This window comes from Castor canadensis, chromosome 6 (genome assembly GCF_047511655.1).
Source record: "Castor canadensis chromosome 6, mCasCan1.hap1v2, whole genome shotgun sequence".
In the NCBI taxonomy this organism is placed as follows: Eukaryota; Metazoa; Chordata; class Mammalia; order Rodentia; family Castoridae; genus Castor; species Castor canadensis.
In genome coordinates this window covers 129288128-129306952 of record NC_133391.1, presented here as the reverse complement: position 1 = coordinate 129306952, position 18825 = coordinate 129288128, and the positions used below count along the sequence as shown (strand labels likewise).

General features: G+C 37.0%; 1 protein-coding gene across 12 annotated transcripts in view; it reads right to left on the bottom strand.

Annotated features, from left to right (window-relative positions):
* Positions 1-18825, bottom strand: part of Pde4d (phosphodiesterase 4D) — a 1369518-nt gene that overhangs the window by 305894 nt on the left and 1044799 nt on the right. The window contains exon 1 of one of the 12 annotated variants that reach the window (XM_020178773.2): positions 15944-16300. The exons of 10 other annotated variants lie outside the window; for them this stretch is intronic. In XM_020178773.2, the coding sequence (XP_020034362.1) occupies positions 15944-16032 (89 nt within the window). In that variant the 5' untranslated portion in view covers positions 16033-16300. Of the gene's footprint in view, positions 1-15943; positions 16301-18825 lie in introns of those variants that run through there. One more of the 12 variants, XM_074077458.1, reaches the window with a different exon arrangement.

Below are 18825 nucleotides of genomic sequence, written 5' to 3'. Positions count from 1 at the left end.
ACACCACATGTACATTGTTCCTCTTGCTTATACTTATGAACATTCATCCAAAAGAATAACGATAAAAAGAAAAAAAACAAAAACAAAAAGAATAATGATAGTGACACAGTCACTTTTGATATTCTGCCAATCTCTAAACAATATGTACAACATAAATTTGGGGGTTCACAAATTTATCAGATTATACGTACTCAACAAACATTTGTTGAATGAATGATTGAACTGTATGAAAGTTCATAGGAACATTGAACAATCGTTTGATCTTCCCTAGGCTTGGTGTTGATTTCATGACTGAATACTTGCACATGGAAAAGTATTTAGGCACATATCCTGGGTCATGTATGGTTGTATTATGCTTCCATAATACTATTTCTAGAAGGATATAGTAATTATTACTCTACATATTCAATTTCAAATGAGAAGGCTGAGGCCCTGAGGAGTTAAGCAACTTGTATAATGAGCCAAGATGGGAGTGGATAGCCTGTGCAGCTTGCTTGCTATTGCAGTAAAAACTAGTAGAGATAATGTTATAATTACCATATGAATGAGACCTACGGAAATGTGTGTTGGGATCTTATTTAGGATAATAAAGAAAATTTATATTAAAAGTAAGAAATTATAATTTGCATGGTGACTTGCATAGTAATCAGTAAACAAATGAAATCTAAAATTGTATTTGAATATTAAAAAGCTATATTATGCTTTTATGCAATATACAAAACAGTTTATGGGAAGGACTATTTTTGCAGGCGTAATAGTAAAAATGCTTTCTATCTATTATTCATTCCTTAGTAGTGATTATAAACCAAGGAAAACTAAAAGATGTGTGGATCCATGCCTTACCACCCCATAGTTCCCTGACATAACAGTAAAGGGTTAGTGAAAATGCTTAAAGGGGTCCATGAACTTTAAGTGATTCCAATTTTAGCACAAACATCCTGAGATCTCAAGTGGCACCGGATAAGAATCAACTTTACCAGAAATATAGCAAATTCTTCTCTGAGAATGGGAATAATTCTAGTGGATGGGGCCAGGTTTCAGACCTAATTTGTTAAATTCTTACTTTAGCTGTCTTGGGGCTTTTCGTGGTATGGGTCATGCATAGAATACTAAGGTTCACTGACTAACCATTTTGGCAATAGCAGAAGGTATAGAAGCCTCATTATAGGCATCACACACACAAAAACAAAACAGTTTGCATTCTCTTTCCTTCATATGCATCCTCCCTCTCAATCCTATAGCTTTAAGACTGCTTCTGTCAATTTGAACCAGGAGAAAACCATTAAATACTGTAAATTCTTATTTTAAGCATTCACAAAATTGACTTCTTTTAGTTTGTACTTTGTTAGTGTCTCATATTATAGCATTTCCCCTATACTATTTAGAAAACAAGATTACTTTTGGACACTACTAAAAGGACACCAATTAATTTTTGACTAATTTCACATATACCAGGTATTTGTGTCAGATTTTTAAAATTTATTTTGTCTGAAAAATTCAGTCGAACATCTGTATCCTAAAACCTTGAGATTCTAACTGTGATCGAAGGACCAGCAACATAGGCACCATTTGGAGCTTGGTGCTGAGGCAGAATATCAGGCCTCAACACAGATTTAATCAATCAAAATCCACATTTTAACAAAATCCCCAGGAGATCTACGTACACGTGCATGGTTGAGACACAATGGCCTAAGACAGAATTTTGGTATTTGTTTATAAATTGCCTTGTAAATATAAGCTTCTCTTCCAACTTCTGGTGCTGGTCCTATGCTATTCAAATATATAAGGTGCTTCAAAAAGAAGAAGAGAAGAAAAATCTTCCCAAGGTAAAATAAATCCTGAAAACACCATGTCCTTTGTTTAATCTGTTTTCTGAAGTTTTCTTTTACTGTCATACTCTTCCGTCAAGCACCGGTTCAGATTAACTTCCTCACTGAGCTCAAACTCTTTGTGGCAGTTGGTCAATTTGCATTCAGTGAACACAGGGATAATTATCTGTTCAGAAAGTGATCTTGGTCTCTGTTTACCCCTTCTTTCTGAATTTAGATATTTCATATCTTGTTATCATACCTGGCAGCAGGCAGGATAACAGAGAGTTGGAAACAATGATAAGCCATTCTTCTTTACTTTAGTAATTTTGTTAGACAATCTAGTGGGTTGAAAATATTAGTTAAAATAAGTTCTGTGGATTTTAATTTACCGTACTACATTGGTCACTGACAAAACAATTAGCTGTTCTAAACTGTTATTTGTTATATACTGGAAATAATATTTTAGTAAACTGAAAAAATGAATATGACTTCTAGCTGAATCCAGGGAATTATTTAGACACTGAGGCTTGTTGGTTTTGAGGACTTTAGGAAAATCCTATTTCTGAAGAATCTAAAAGTAAAACTCAAATATAACATCTTTTAGAGATCAATAGAGATTAAAATTTAGAAGAGGATATAATAAATTTTTAACTATTTCCCCAGTTTCTGAATCAGGTGTCTTGCATGTAGCAACTCTCGTTTTTCAAAATGCATGATTTGAAATGGGGAAATAATGTTATATATTGTTTCATGTCACAAAACCCTTGAAATGCATTTATACTGCTTTGATGTTCCTTTTGTTCTTTAAGACACAAAGAATTAGAATGCCATAGGACTAGATTTTTTTTTTTTTCAGGTTGGCCTTGAACTCTCAATCCTCCTGTCTGTAACTCTTGAGTGCTGGGATTGCAGGCATGTTCCATCATACCCTGCTGCTAGAACTGGCATTTGAAAGGTTCTAGAAATAGAACCTAAAGTGATAACTCATGCTGCATTTCTCCAGACATTGTCAAGAAATTAATTATCACATTTGGCATGGTACAAGCTGAGCCTAGATCAATTTGTTTGCTGGATGGATATGCCAGGAGCCAAATTAATACCATCATTCAATTCATGATTAGCTTTCAAGGGGGTTACATACAGGGGAGGATTATGTATCACCAGATCGGTGACATTAAAAAATAATAAATACAGCTGGTGTCAGTGGTTTGCACCTGCAAATCCTAGCAACTCAAGAGGCAGAGACCAGGAGAATCCTGGCTTGAAGCTAGCTCCAGGCAAATAATTCCTGAGACCCTATCTCAAAAAAAACCATCACACCCACCCACCCACTCACACACTCACACACACACACACACACACACACACACACACACACACACGAAAGGGACTGGTGGAGCGCCTGCCTAGCAAGCCTGAGGCCCTGAATTCTGATGCCAATGCCTCCACAAATAATCATAATAATAATAAATATAACAATGATAATGAGAGAATAAAGGAAAATGAACTGCTTTACATGCATGGGTAAAATAAATCCTTGTAAAGCAATCTACATTTATAGTAAATTACTTACATCACCTATGTATTTGCTAGAGTTCTAAAGCAATAACTAATATAAACATTGAGCTTCCTAAAATTTCCACTCCAAATTAGAAGATAATTTGTTGCCCCAACCAGTAACTTTTTCTGTTGCCTTCTCCATATTTCTGAAAGTCAAATATCCCTGTCATGTATGTTATCTCAGTCCACCTGTTTTTGCTTTTCATGTATTCAACCAAGAGCTCAGGAATCAGCACATTCACCAGCCATTGTATCAAGTCTCCTGTCCTCTTTGAAAAGGGTAACAGAGGACACAAATGTGTCCACAGAGGCAGTGACCCTGGCCATCTCTCTACCATTTGTGCTTGAGGCATTTTGAACTTTCTAACTAGGAGCAAAACAAAATTATAGTGGAAAAATACCTCATCCTTTTCTAGGAATCAGTCAGACATGAAATGAAACAGTTATCAGTGCAATGAAATATTTTCATCTTTTTAGTTCACCTGAGATCGGGGTAGGAATATTTCATGGAACCCACAGATGAGAGTTTTTCATCATGTCCAACCTAAAGATAGCAGGAGGATTTTTTTTTTCTCTTCTCCTAAAGAGACCATCCTTTCACTAGAGAATGTACTGACGTCATCAAGTTAACATGACTCTCAAACAGGACGTAAATCTTCCCTTTGGATGAGAACACTAGTCAGGTTCAGCTAATTTTTCATTATCTTTCTAAACACTGCTATCATGTTAAAAGAAAAATTCCTGAAAACCAAAGATACTTTACAGTGTTAAACCTCTCCTCCAAGCCAATGTATTTTGTTATCCTATATAAACATACTGTGCTATTACATTCCTTAACCATAGCAACTTCCAATGGATAATCCACAAGTCAATTAAGGACAACTGAATTGCCAAAGAGGATCAAGTGACAAGCATGAGAAGCATAATATTTACAGGCAACAACCTAAAAATGTATGTGTCAGAGAAGAGTTTGGTCTGGCTAGCTTGCCTTCTAAATGTAGAACTGAAAATTTATGTGGTTGGTTTTGAAAACCAAAAATTTATTACATAATTACTCCTAGCTGATGATATTTGTATTTTACAAACAGACGTGGACAGATTCATCAAGTACAAAAAGGTGCTAATGTGAGGCATACTACTGCTATTGATCTTTAACTTTCAAGTTTTTTACTTTAGTATTTTCTACATATGAAACTTTCCGAAGATTCTATGAAGAATATAACAGAAAGAATATCATAAATTACTGTTCCTCCTCCCCTTTCATTTCTTCTTCCTCATCCTCTTCTTCCTCCTATTTGTATTTTTACATAATTTACATAATTAGGTAGAAGCAAAGGAAAATCTGGTGAAGAGACTGGAATCTGGTCTAGCTGGGAATATAAAGTCAGTAAGAGATCAATATCCAAGTGGATTCATTGTTTGGTTCAATTCTGAGTTACAGACTATTTGCTTGTAACTGTAAATGTACTCGTGGATGTATGAAAAGGTTATGTTTCAATTTATAACTAATCATTTTCTTGATGAAGGCTTCTCTGATTTTCCCAAGCAAAATCTCCTATCCCAGTCCCTATTTCTTTTATTTATTATTAACTTGTTTATTTTCTACAGAGTCCTTATGCATTTTACTGTACTTCTACAATCAGGTCAATGTTTTCAGGTGGTAGGTGTAGAGATGTGCTGGAAAGGTTTGAACAGCTGGTGAAAGCAGGCTGTCACATATTGTAGGGGTTGATTGTCATACTCAGCAACTCTTAGAAATCATATAAAATTAAAGAAAGTGCAGTAAGACAATAGTGATAAATATTCAAAATTTATCACTTCCTAATAATCAGACTACACTATACTACTATCTATGTTTTGGGGCCATTTTCATCTTACTGAATCTGTATGGTAGAAACACAATTTGTGCTACGTACCTCTTGTCAATTCTACACTGAGTACCTCTGCAACTTGAAATTGGCTGGTGGGAGAATTTTTGACAGAGAAATCAGTAAGTACTACAAATAGGTTTTTTTTCCCCCACAGAGAGCTGGCTGTCAACATTTGCTAGCATACTGGGCATATCATAAGAATCAAATAAGTATTCTTTGAATGGATAAAGTAATTTTTATATTTTTATTACATTCAGTGTTTTATTCATGGTCATAATAGTTCTTGTTTTCACATAGTCTATTCTTTTAGCCTTATCTTTTTTGAGGCTCATTTCAAAGCTCTTCTCTTTTGGAATGCATTGTGTATGCCATACTTGCTACTCTTGAAATATCAGTATTTTCATTGATGTAACCTAATTAAAGTAATATGTATTTACTATATTCAAAAAGCCAGATTTTCTTCAACATTTTAGTTTTTCACCTCCAAATTTACACTATTATCAGGTATTAAATTACATAATTTGACAAAATTACCATACTGTGCTCTTTCTTGCTTTGATTCAAAGTGACTCTAGGGTATTTATTTAATTAAGCCTTACAGAAATTCAGAGAACTCACTTCAGTCCGTCATTGTGAAAGATAAAAAAAAATCTTTATAGTGAACCCCAAAAAGATAGAGCTAAAGGAATAAAAGGGTAGGAAAAATAATGAAAGTAAGGAGTGGAGAGACCGAAGGTGAGAGGTGAGTAATTGGTTGTGGCATAGAACATGAGAGGAGCTGTGTCCTCCACAACAAGGCATAGCAAGACCAAGTGCACAGAATTGAATTCTTCCACCTTTTGTAAGAAAGTTCCTTATTGAACTCTCATAAACTGCTGGTAGTAATGTAAATTAGTATAACCACTATGGAAAACAGTATGGAGACTCCTCAAAAAACTACAAATAGAACTGCCATATGATCCAGCAATCCCACTCCTAAGGACATACCCAAAGGGATGTAAATCAGGTTTCAACAAAGGCACCTGCACACCCATGTTCATTGCAGCACTATTCACAATAGCTATGCTATGGAAACAGCCGAGATGCCCCACTACTGAAGATTGGATTAAGAAAATGTGGTATTTGTATACAATAGGATTTTATTCAGCCACAAAGAAGAATGAAATTTTGTCATTTTCAGATAATGGATGGAACTATAAAACATCATCGTAAGTGAAGTTAGCCAGGTTCAGAAGGACAAAGGCCGCATGCTCTCTCTCATATGTGGAACATAGACCTAATACAAATACAGCAATATTGTGAAAAACAGGTCACGCTAAGGGGAGGTCACATATGAAAGAGGGAGGGTAAAGGAAGGAAGTGAAGAAGGTGACAATGGTTGATGTACTCTCTACACAAGAATGAATACAGCAGCATCATTATAAATCCTCTGCAGCGGGAAGTGGCTTTCTTTTTTTGCCACCTTGATTATTTCCCATCTCCCACTCATCCACTCTGACAATTCTCTGTGCTGATCCATGGCCCACAAGTAACCTATATCATCAGTACTTTTATATCAACTAAACAGAATTCTTCATCTTCCTGTCTGTGGCTGCAGTTTTGATAGTACAGAGCACTCACAACTGTACTTGCCCCCTCTATCTCTGTTTTTAGCCTACAGTGATAATTGCAGACATTCTTTTGAAATAGACGATGTGACTTTCTTTCAATTTAGAAAAAATTCAGCTAATGACTTATGTGAAAGTATTTTAACAAAGTCATTCCTCATTATAAAAATTCTATTGCATTTTCTAGGTAACATGTCTGAGCTTAGTTTTACCTGGAAGAAGAGTTTCTCTATTTTTCAGAGGCCTATCTTTCCACGGTTGTTGCCCAATTATGACTGTTATGATTTTCCCCATTTGTAAGAAATGAGCCCCAAGTAAGTCCCCCTGCTGCCTAACTGAAGCTATTAAGTAAACGGGAGCTGGACCAAAGTGCGGCTATAAAGTTATGGAAACAGCCAAGATGCCCCAGCACTGACGAATGGATTAAGAAAATGTGGTATCTATACACAATGGAATTTTATGCAGCCATGAAGAAGAACGAAATGTTATCATTCACTGGTAAATGGATGGAATTGGATAACATCATTCTGAGTGAGGTTAGCCTGGCCCAAAAGACCAAAAATCATATGTTCTCCCTCATATGTGGACATTAGATCAAGGGCAAACACAACAAGGGGATTGGACTATGAGCACATGATAAAAGCGAGAGCACACAAGGGAGGGGTGAGGATAGGTAAGACACCTAAAAAACTTGCTAGCATTTGTTGCCCTTAACGCAGAGAAACTAAAGCAGATACCTTAAAGCAACTGAGGCCAATAGGAAAAGGGGAACAGGTACTAGAGAAAAGGTTAGATCAAAAAGAATTAACCTAGAAGGTAACACACATGCACAGGAAATTAATGTGAGTCAACTCCCTGTATAGCTATCCTTATCTCAACCAGCAAAAACCCTTGTTCCTTCCTATTATTGCTTATACTCTCTCTACAACAAAATTAGAAATAAGGGCAAAATAGTTTCTGCTGGGTATTGGGGGGGGGGAGAGGGAGGGGGCGGAGTGGGTGGTAAGGGAGGGGGTGGGGGCAGTGGGGAGAAATGAACCAAGCCTTGTATGCACATATGAATAATAAAAGAAAAAAAAAACAAAACAAAAAACAAAGTGCGGCTATAGCACTGGGGCAAAAATGTTCACAGAAGTCCACAGAACTGAAAGTTCTTGCTCTGTCCAAGAGACCCCTCAAGTCTCTTCAGCGCTAAACCTTTGTTCCCAAGAAAGTGACAAAGGGAAGTAGAGTCTCCCCACACTTGTCAGGGGTCTGAACAGTAGTTTTATTTGCTCATGAAAAAAAAAGACAAAAATCATGGTCATGCAAGCTAATATTTTAGTATTAATAAGAGCTAACATTTATCTCAGTGCTGTTTATGGCTAATGCACTCAATCCTCACAATGGCCTGTATGATGGATGAGGAAACTGAGGCACATGAAGTAACTCGTCCAATGTCAAATAGCTGTAAACGATAATGTGGAAATTTGAACTGGCTCTACGGTGTGCCAGCTCTCACCCTTCTGCACACCCTTTCCAAGGTAAACCTATGTATATATATACATGCATGATGCTTATAAGGTAACTGACTATAAGTTAGCTATGCTGGGCTAATTCTGTAGCCAAGAGTGGTCCCAATGATGATGCTTAACTGCTAAACATATTTGAAAAGGAGCATCATAAAATTCTTGAAGTGATAAGGGAACTTAGACGATGTGATAAAAGAGGTGGTATATAAACCTGTCTTTATGTGTATATTTTCAATTAATATGCACAATGACCTATGTAGCAGGTATTTTCATTTTCCATTTATAGACATGAAAATGTCCTGTGGAGGTTAAGAATACTGAACAATTGAGAAAGCAGCAGAGTTGGCACTCAAGCTTGGTCTGTTTGACTCCAAAGCCAAAGTTGCCTCCTACTCCATTCTACCTCTTTCCATAATGGGCAATGATTATTGTTATTCTTAGGAATAAATGTTGTCTATAGAGTAACAAGTTTTCATTATCAACTTAGCCAATATTACTCATAATTTGGAAAATCATAAAGATGGCTCATTTCCAGTAGTCAAGACACTGCCAGTATAATGGACAGACATGCTATAGGATGAAGCTGGCCTCTGTAACTCAGAGAATCTTCTGGCTCCTCTGAGCAGCTGGCCAAGGAGCAACAATTTGGCAGTAAAATTCAACCACGTGACCAACATTTTTGGCCATATAAAATGAGCCAGATGGAAGTCCTTGGAGCAACAGCCAGGGAGGAGACAGAAACAGGCCACATAAAATCGCTGAGTAGTTTTCCTTTCATTCATTCTTTCTTTTTTATCTACACAAGAAATACTTCGGAGACTGGGAGTGTGGCTTAGTAACAGAGCATGCATGAGGTCCTAGAATCCTTCCCAGCACTGTACAAAAACAAGCAAACAGAAAACAAACACCAAAAACCAAAACCATCTTATATTGATGTTTTTGTTTTACACTACTGTAGACCATTATCAATTAGGCTAGAGGACAATTTAGATATTGTTTAGTAAATTTATTTATATCTTAATTGGTCATCAGTATCTCTTTTATTTTTTACAAATTTTATTTTATTGTTTTTACATTTACTTACATGTGTATACATTATTGGGCCACTCTACTCCCTCCCCAGCTTCCAGGCAGAAATCACTATCTCTTTTAGGTTAGAATATTAGAATAGTAAATTAAGATATGAGAACAGTGAATAATATATTAGAACATGTTACAGTGACAGATTATATATGATAGTATCTATTCTATATATTCTGTGTACTATATACAGTATACTATAACATATTATAATACTGTATTAGTACTATGTATTAGAATGATACTATGCTACTGTTCTAAGATTGTGATTTCAACAGAGGAAGACAGCAAGTCAGTTGGAATTGTACCTCTCACTATGGAATTTCTTATGGTTCAGGGATAAGAGGATCTGCTCAGGAAACTGGAGGCAGGGGAGAGACTATTTATAGGAGTCTGGGTTGTAGGATAATCTGTCAGAGTTCACCCTTGGACAAGTTCTTAGCTTAGCTTCCTCATTTGTGAAATAAAGGTACTGATAGATTCACATCCTGGGGCTGTCTTGGAGGATGACATGGATGAGATAATGTGCCTACAACCCTGGGAATACTGCCTAGTACAGGATAAGTGCCCAATACAAATTAGCTCTTATTACTCTGGCTCCAAACTTTCTGACCACATACGTGTGTGGTCTCTGGTCTCTGAACCTCCACTCTTCCTCTATTACTTGACATTAATTATACCCATGCTACCCTAAAGAATAAAATTAGATATATTAGGGAACAGTTGATATTATACCTATTACATCTGAATAGTTTTGAAAACTGAAAAAAAAAAGCTATAGAGGTATTCTTGTGGCACTTAGAAAGTGACATCTTAGTGTACTGATTCCTAATGGCACTTAACCCCTTTCTAAAATGTGGGATCCACAAGGATCTTAATATCAGACCCCAAACTCTTAAGTTGATACAAGAAAGAGTAGGAAATACTCTGGAGTTAGTAGGTATAGGTAAGAACTTTCTCAATGAAACCCCAGCAGCACAGCAACTAAGAGATAGTATAGATAAATGGGACCTCATAAAACTAAAAAGCTTCTGTTCATCAAAAGAAATGGTCTCTAAACTGAAGAGAACACCCACAGAGTGGGAGAAAATATTTGCCAACTATACATCAGACAAAGGACTGATAACCAGAATATACAGGGAACTTAAAAAACTAAATTCTCCCAAAACTAATGAACCAATAAAGAAATGGGCATGTGAACTAAACAGAACTTTCTCAAAAGAAGAAATTCAAATGGCCAGAAAACACATGAAAAAATGCTCACCATCTCTAGCAATAAAGGAAATGCAAATTAAAACCACGCTAAGATTCCACCTCACCCCTGTTAGAATAGCCATCATCAGCAACACCACCAACAACAGGTGTTGGCGAGGATGCGGGGAAAAAGGAACCCTCTTACACTGTTGGTGGGAATGTAGACTAGTACAACCACTCTGGAAAAAAATTTGGAGGCTACTTAAAAAGCTGGACATCAATCTACCATTTGATCCAGCAATACCACTCTTGGGGATATACCCAAAAGACTGTTACTCCAGAGGCACCTGCACATCCATGTTTATTGCGGCACTATTCACAATAGCCAAGTTATGGAAACAGCCAAGATGTCCCACCACTGATGAATGGATTAAGAAAACGTGGTATCTATACACAATGGAATTTTATGCAGCCATGAAGAAGAACAAAATGTTATCATTTGCTGGTAAATGGATGGAATTGGAGAACATCATTCTGAGTGAGGTTAGCCTGGCTCAAAAAACCAAAAATCGTGTGTTCTCCCTCATATGTGGACATTAGATCAAGGGCAAACACAACAAGGGGATTGGACTATGAGCACATGATAAAAGCGAGAGCACACAAGGGAGGGATGAGGATAGGTAAGACACCTAAAAAACTAGCTAGCATTTGTTGCCCTTAACGCAGAGAAACTAAAGCAGATACCTTAAAGCAACTGAGGCCAATAGGAAAAGGGGAACAGGTACTAGAGAAAAGGTGAGATCAAAAAGAATTAACCTAGAAGGTAACACCCACGCACAGGAAATCAATGTGAGTCAATGCCCTGTATAGCTATCCTTATCTCAACCAGCAAAAACCCTTGTTCCTTCCTATTAATGCTGATATTCTCTCTACAACAAAATTAGAAATAAGGGCAAAATAGTTTCTGCTGGGTATTGAGGGGGGGGGGAGAGGGAGGGGGCGGAGTGGGTGGTAAGGGAGGGGGTGGGGGCAGTGGGGAGAAATGAACCAATCCTTGTATGCACATATGAATAATAAAAGAAAAATGAAAAAATAAAATAAAATAAAATGTGGGATCCAATCAGCATTTTCTAGTAGGCATTTGATTAGACAATTACTAATGCCCTTCCATGGCTTAGGTTTTAGTAAAGTAGGTATGAGATCATACTCTTCTATGATCCCTGCTCATATCCACTCCTATAAAATCAACAAGCTCGAAGTGACAGATGTGAGTATAACTTTTTAAGAGTACACGGGATAATGAATAAGGTTATTTAGACTTCCTCATTTTAGCAAATATTGCTTTATCTTTTCATAGCTTCAAGATCATTTGTGTCACATTCAGTGCTTCTGCTCTATGTTCCTTTAGAATATTTTACTTGCTACCCCTACTACCAGAAGTACAAGTTTGTTCAGTGTGTTGAACAAATCACCAGTTTGGCAGCTCTACTAAAATGCTGGGGAGGGAAAAATGTTGAAATGGTTTGCAAAAATGAGATTGGGAGATTTTGTGAGAATTTCAATTTTGCAGTGTATTCCATCAGTATACAGGGAAAGAAAAATAGAAGCTATTTTCTGTTACTGGCCTGCAGGATGCTATGGAATCATCTCTGTTCTACAGTAGTTGTGTCCTACATGTTTTTCTATTTTATTTGCATGGCACCTACCCTGTAATCACCACATGAAATTTTCCCTTGAACATTCCCCTGTTTTGTTTTGTTTTGTTTCAGTACTGGGGTTGAACCCAGAGCATCCCACATGCTAGGAAAGTTCTGTAACACTTCAGCTACACACCCAGTCCTGTAAATAATTTTTTGAGGAGACACAAAGCAGAAAGTTTTACGATTTCTTCTAGCTAGAAGATAGACCTATCTCTAGGACAGTAACTTTCTATTTTATGTTTTTGTGAACATTACTGCAATTTTCAACAATATTTTTTAAAATGCAAAATTTCCTAGTGTTCTCTTACTGGAGCTGTCAGCCTTCACAGCTCACTGAGTCTTATTTCCTTGATTCTTGCTTCCCAGGTCATGTTTTTCCCTAATTTTTTCTAGGTACTATTTTTACACCATTAACATAAGTCCACTCATATTACATTCTCAAAAATGACATAAGCATTTCATTCTCCTTTTCTTCCCTAAGACACATGTGAGGGGTATCTCTTTAATGAGGTAGATCTTACAACAAATATGCCAGGACCTAAGGTAACAAATCAGTGTCTTGCCCTTCAAAAGAGCAGTCACCTCTGTTAGTATCAGGTCACTGATTCCATTGCTTTCAACATTTTTGGCGCTCTATTGTGGTTCACAGAGGAAGACTAATTTCTTTATTCTCTCTCTCTGTCTCTGTCCATCTCTGTCTCTGTCTCAACTCTTTCTTTCTCCCTCCTTGTTTCTCTTTTATTCTCCTCCTTCCCTCAACCTCTCCCTCTTTCCTTTCCTCTCCATCTCTTTAAATCTTTCTTTTGACATTAAATTAAGCATAGCATTATAAACTGTATATAAATACTTGGCTTTTTTTTCTCTAAAAATGTATTTTACTCACCAAAGACAAATCTTGTTATCACTGAAAATCTACCTTCAAATCTATTTTGAGTATTCTATAATTATCTAAGATTTTGAGTATTTCTCAGTGGTCAACATTCACAAATAGTTATGTTTGTTATTACTTTAACAAATCAGACTCATCACCTAAATTTTATACCTTATGGACTTGACTTTCTTTTAACCTGAATGCTCCCAGGAAGCAAAAACATTGCCAAGGACACTAAAAGCTAAGTGTGCCACTAGCAATATTCCGTAATATCCACTCAATATTCAAAAGAAACAATGGCACTATTGCAAGCTCACTTGAATATTTTACAGAATATAAAATATTGTTCTTGACCAGTATGATATGGGACAGATCCAGAGCAGGAATGTTGAGTTATATGCACTTCTTTTAGTTGCTTCAATAGTGGAATCATAGCCAAAGCCTTGTAAAGGTCGACAAAAGCTTAAGTTATTTTCATGTTTTAAAGGATATTGTATATTAAAAAGGGAGCAAACAATGCAAATACAAGGCTGTAAAATTAAAGGATAGTTTAAATGTTTGCACTAACAGTTTAGTGCTTCAAGTTCCAGGAATGCTGTGCAATAAAACTTTGCATTAAGAAGATAAATGTAACATTTAAGTGTATGTGCATACAAATGCTTGTGTGTGTGTGTGTGTGTGTGTGTGTGTACACATACATGTATACACTTACTTATGGTGATAAAAATTTAGCTCTAGATGATAAACATCCTTTTCCATTATCATCAGCACATTGCTGAGGCTAACTGCATAATCTCTTTTGGAGAGGTGAGGGACCTCTGTAAAGGTGAGACCAGGCAGCCAAATGCCCTCCTATCTTCCTAGCCTTCCATTCAACCCTTGATCTGTGATAGTACAATGCTATCAACAATTTGGCTCCTCCCATAAAGACATTATGCAGTGATATCAGATAAGAGAGTGCTCCTTTGAGTTGGTATAAATGGCATTCCTGTTATATGTAAGGGAGCATCTGACCCCTAAGATGGTCAGAGTCCCTTTTAGCAGTCAAACTAGGAGGACAAAATAGAAAACACAACAATGAAAACAATACAGATGATTAAATTAATTTTTATGTAGGCAATTAAGATCCAAATGAATAGGAATGAATGAGGGATGGAACCTATCAAGTTTCTAAAGGAGAATGGTCAATGATGGTTATTTAAGACGTCATCCTCACCTCTTACATTAGCTACAAATGAAGCTTATTTAGGAAGAGGGACACTTAGAGACCTGCAAAGCTCATCCTCAGCCACACCAGTACTTATGTTTTAGAAAGGGGTCAGAACTAACAAGGAAATAAATACACTTGATAGAACAGGATGGCAAGTTTCACATTTGTGAATCATATAGTAGACATTAAAGTCTGCATTTCTTGGGATTTCTCAGACCTTTTAGTTCATCAAGCTATTATATTCGTTCTATCTAACCAGAAGCTAGATATTTATAATATTAAGGAACCTGCTATTTGATCTCAGTGATGAGGAAAGCCTCAGGAATGTTCATAAATCTTTGATAACAGGTTCTGAGCATATAATGTAGCACATAATAGGTGTGAGATGCAAATAACAAACAAGAGAATCGTGTTCAGTAGAATGTGAAGCATGTCAAAGGCATGCAATTTCTAACCAACCAAATTTCATAACTAGAACAAGTTAACATAATTGATAAAAATAAGTTGCAGTTATTTTGCTTTGAAATGGAAATACTATTTACACCATTAGCTGACAACTTAGATTTATCTCTTAGTGAGTTATAATTTTATTTATCTGACTTTTATAGTTCTCTATAAAAGAAGGCACTATCCTTCTTGCAGTTTAAAGCAAGTAATCCTCACGATTATTTTAATTCAAATGTTGAATGTTTCCTATGCAGACAAATCAGAACATATTTTAACCCAAAGCTAGTGCACACTTCTACATAAGCCTGGCAGCTTTCACATTTGTTGTTTTTGATCTAAGTAAGAAATATCTATTCTTAAAATTATGCAAACAATTTCACTTCTGTTTACTAATGCTGAAGTATCTTTCAGTAGTATAGGTATTACCAGTCAGAAACACAACATTGTGAAAAATTAATCTTTTCTTTATAAACACCTAAGATAGTCTATGAAGGGCCTGAGGTTGAAATTTTTGTATGATTTTCAGAGAAATCTTTAGAAATAAAAGATTAATAAAATATTTACTTAGAACTTACAGTGTCTAGGTCTGCTAGACAAGATTAAAACTTTGAATTGCCACTTTAACCACAGAGATTGTTTCAACTTTTTCATATGAATATGCTCTGGAGTACTGTAAACAACACTGTAATGCTTTAGTTGTTTGGTTAATCAAACAAGAACCCTTTCCTAATATTTAAAGAGTTGGCTTAAAGCTAGTTGGCCAATTTGATGGTATTAATCCATTAGGCAAGTTAATATACTGTTCTTCCAGAACACAGCACTATGATATGAATACTTTTTTAAGTTTACCACTCAACTCGAAGAAACAGCTTTTGGAGTTAAGCAACTTCCTTCTACTTCAGCAGGTTCCCACACACCCCCGACTACTTCAAGGTTCACAATATATTATGCCTTATTTCACAACTGGCAATTTAATTAACCTCGTGAATTAAATCAATCCACACGAGGCAAAGGCAGATTTACAAAGGACATAAAGCAGATGAAAATTCTTTGCCAGCTGCAAAAAAAGAACAAGGCATACCTGTAAGACTTTGAGAAATGCAATCTTGATTTGGCTCTTGGAGATGGTCCTGGTACTGTGACTCCCAGAGGGTCCCAAACAAAAGCCATTTGTAAAGAGAATGCCAAGATCCACGGAAACAGGAGGAAGTCAGAGCTGGTGCAGGACCCTGGGGCCGGAGGACCCCGTAAGCAGCAGGAAGCACTTGTAGCTGAGTGAGGGCATTTCTTCTGTGTGGTGGTATGCACTGACAGAGAAGTGGCAGACTGGCTGAGGCACAGCTGGAAGGGGTGGCCAGGACTTCCTGCTGCATGACACTTGCCCTTTGCAACAGAGCTTGCTTCACTGACACACTTACACTTTATCTCATTATTAATGTGAGAAACACTCCCTTGAAATTTTGTTTTTCAACGTAGCCCTGATTAAACAGTGTAGTCACAGGCCACTCCTGAAAAGCATAACACACACACACACACACACACACACACACACAGGTAGGGCTGACTTGGGTCAAACTTTATATTAAGTGTGAACGTGTGAATGTTACAAAATAGTGTGTAGAGGGCGCTGTTAAAATGAGCAAACGCATGCTTATGGCTGAGAAATCCAAGAAAGATTACTAAATTATACACAGCTGCCATATATCACTTTCCTTATTTCAACCATTCTTAGAAATATGGACGGACAATCATTATTAGCAAACCCTTCACAAGGGTTTGAGTAATAAATTATTTTGAAAGCACCAGTGCTTCCCTGCAAGTCAGTGTGAGAAGAAAACAGGCAGATCACTTTCACAGCCTCTGGCAGCTTTTCCCTTAAAGAGGTGTGGCGTCACCTTGGAGATGAGCTCTAATGCAGAACTCTGACAACAAAGATCAATTTGCTTGTATATGATGAACGTCAAATAGAGTTCTTTGCATGCTTTCCGAGTCTGGTACATCTTGGAGAGGCATATATTTCAAGACATTCTACTCAAGGAGTCAAAGGACCCTGATGCTGTCATCAGTTCTCACCACCCAGTGGTATTTAATGCTAGCAATGCAGCATAATTCCATCAGTCCCTGTCCAAACACTGCCTGGCGGGTGACCTCCACTGTAAACCAAGGCAGAGCTCCACTTTTCAAGGATAAGATTAGAGAGGTTTGGAGAGTCCAAGAGGGAACTTAACCCCCTCTTAACTGGAAAAAATTGGCCAGTAGTTCCACTCAGTGATCATCCTCATCATGTCTTCCAAATTTCCAGATGCCTAAAACTCAATCAATCTCTTATAGACCAAAGAGGATCAAAATGTTCGAGACACTTTCATAAAAGACTGATAGTAAACGTGCTGCTTACTTTCACAGCAGCATCCAGCATGCCACAGGTTTTGAGACTGGTACATGCTTCATATCAGCTTTGGGGATGAGTAACAGAAAACATTTTTACCATTTCACTTCTTTGTTATCTGACATATAGGCTCCAAGAGAGCGGGTGAGTGATTGCTGCCCCAAATAGCAACAACCTTGGAGGAACTGAAAGTTCAAAAGCAGACATTCTCTAGGAATTGACTTGCAATATTTTAATGCTTCACAAACTGTCTTTTTGCTTTTGTGTAAGGATCTGATTTCACATCAGCCAAACAGGTGATCGCCTTCCTGGTGTTCTTTGTGAAGGATCACGAAAGTGCCCATACCTATTAATCTGTCCTTCTGGAGCATGAAATTCCATTATTAGCACTTCATTCCATAGTATGAGTTCATTTCCACTTCTCAGCAGCTCTTAGGCAATGCCAACAGTCTTGACAGAATCAACACAAAGCTAAACAACTTGGTGTTTAGTAGAATGGCTTCATATGAGCCGGAAGGGAGACAACATAAGAGATCTGACCTTATTGAGGTAAGGAGGGGAGGAGCCCCTGAGGGCTGATGGGGAGGAGTGAATGGGAGTGAGGGGAGGGGAGGACACAGAGAAGCAGGCAGCACAATGGTGGTACTGTGTCATCTTCACGAATACAAAGCTCTTGTTCTGTCCAGTGAGGTTTTAAGTTTTGTAAGTGAAGCAGCATCACTGCTGTCTGATAATAAAAGATACAGTCCATGTGCACAGTTTTGGAAGCAGAAAATATTTCCTTCATTGTTATCCCAGTTTTACTTATAGTAAAACAAATCCTACCTTTCCATCCAGGCTAAAGTCAGTAATAAATATTTTCACTAGTCATTAATCATCCTTGTGTTTTCTTACCAATTTATATTTTTAAAAGAATGTGCTGTTAATTGATGTCTAATTAATAAGATACAAGGGCACAATAATGATGCTATTGAATGCCCAGCTTTTTGTCAAAATTACAAGGAAGGAGAAACAAATTTGTCTTTTCCTCCTGATTGCCAACATGCTTCTTGCTCATCTCTCTGCTTCTTGAATGGTTAAGCAAGGTAAGAGCAATGGACCTGTAAGTGTGAAAGTATGAACAGGAAGTGGAAACTTTGGTCCTTCTTGCTAATGTGAAATCGGGTAGAGACTTTAGAAGTGCCTGTCCATGCTAATGTTATTTTTCCTTAAAAATTACTCACCCCTTCTTTCTCGTTTCTTCTGAACAGTTACACATAATCCCCCTTGGGCTACCAGACCTTAACAGGGTCATGGAAATAAGCTTCTTATTTCTGAGATTAATCACGAGCAACAGTAAGCCTTCATTTCAAATATAAAGGTCAATATTGTTTTGAGGGACTGGCTACTATTTCACAGATATGAGTATTTAGACAACTGGGAAAAAATTTAAAAACAAATATGATGTTTTCTAAGATGAAATTTTGCTGTTGTTTATATTCCAACTAGCAGCTTGTAACTTTGACTTCACAGGTACAAGGGAATAGTAGAAATATTTTTAATATCTTAATTACCATCAAAACCCCACTACTGCTAAA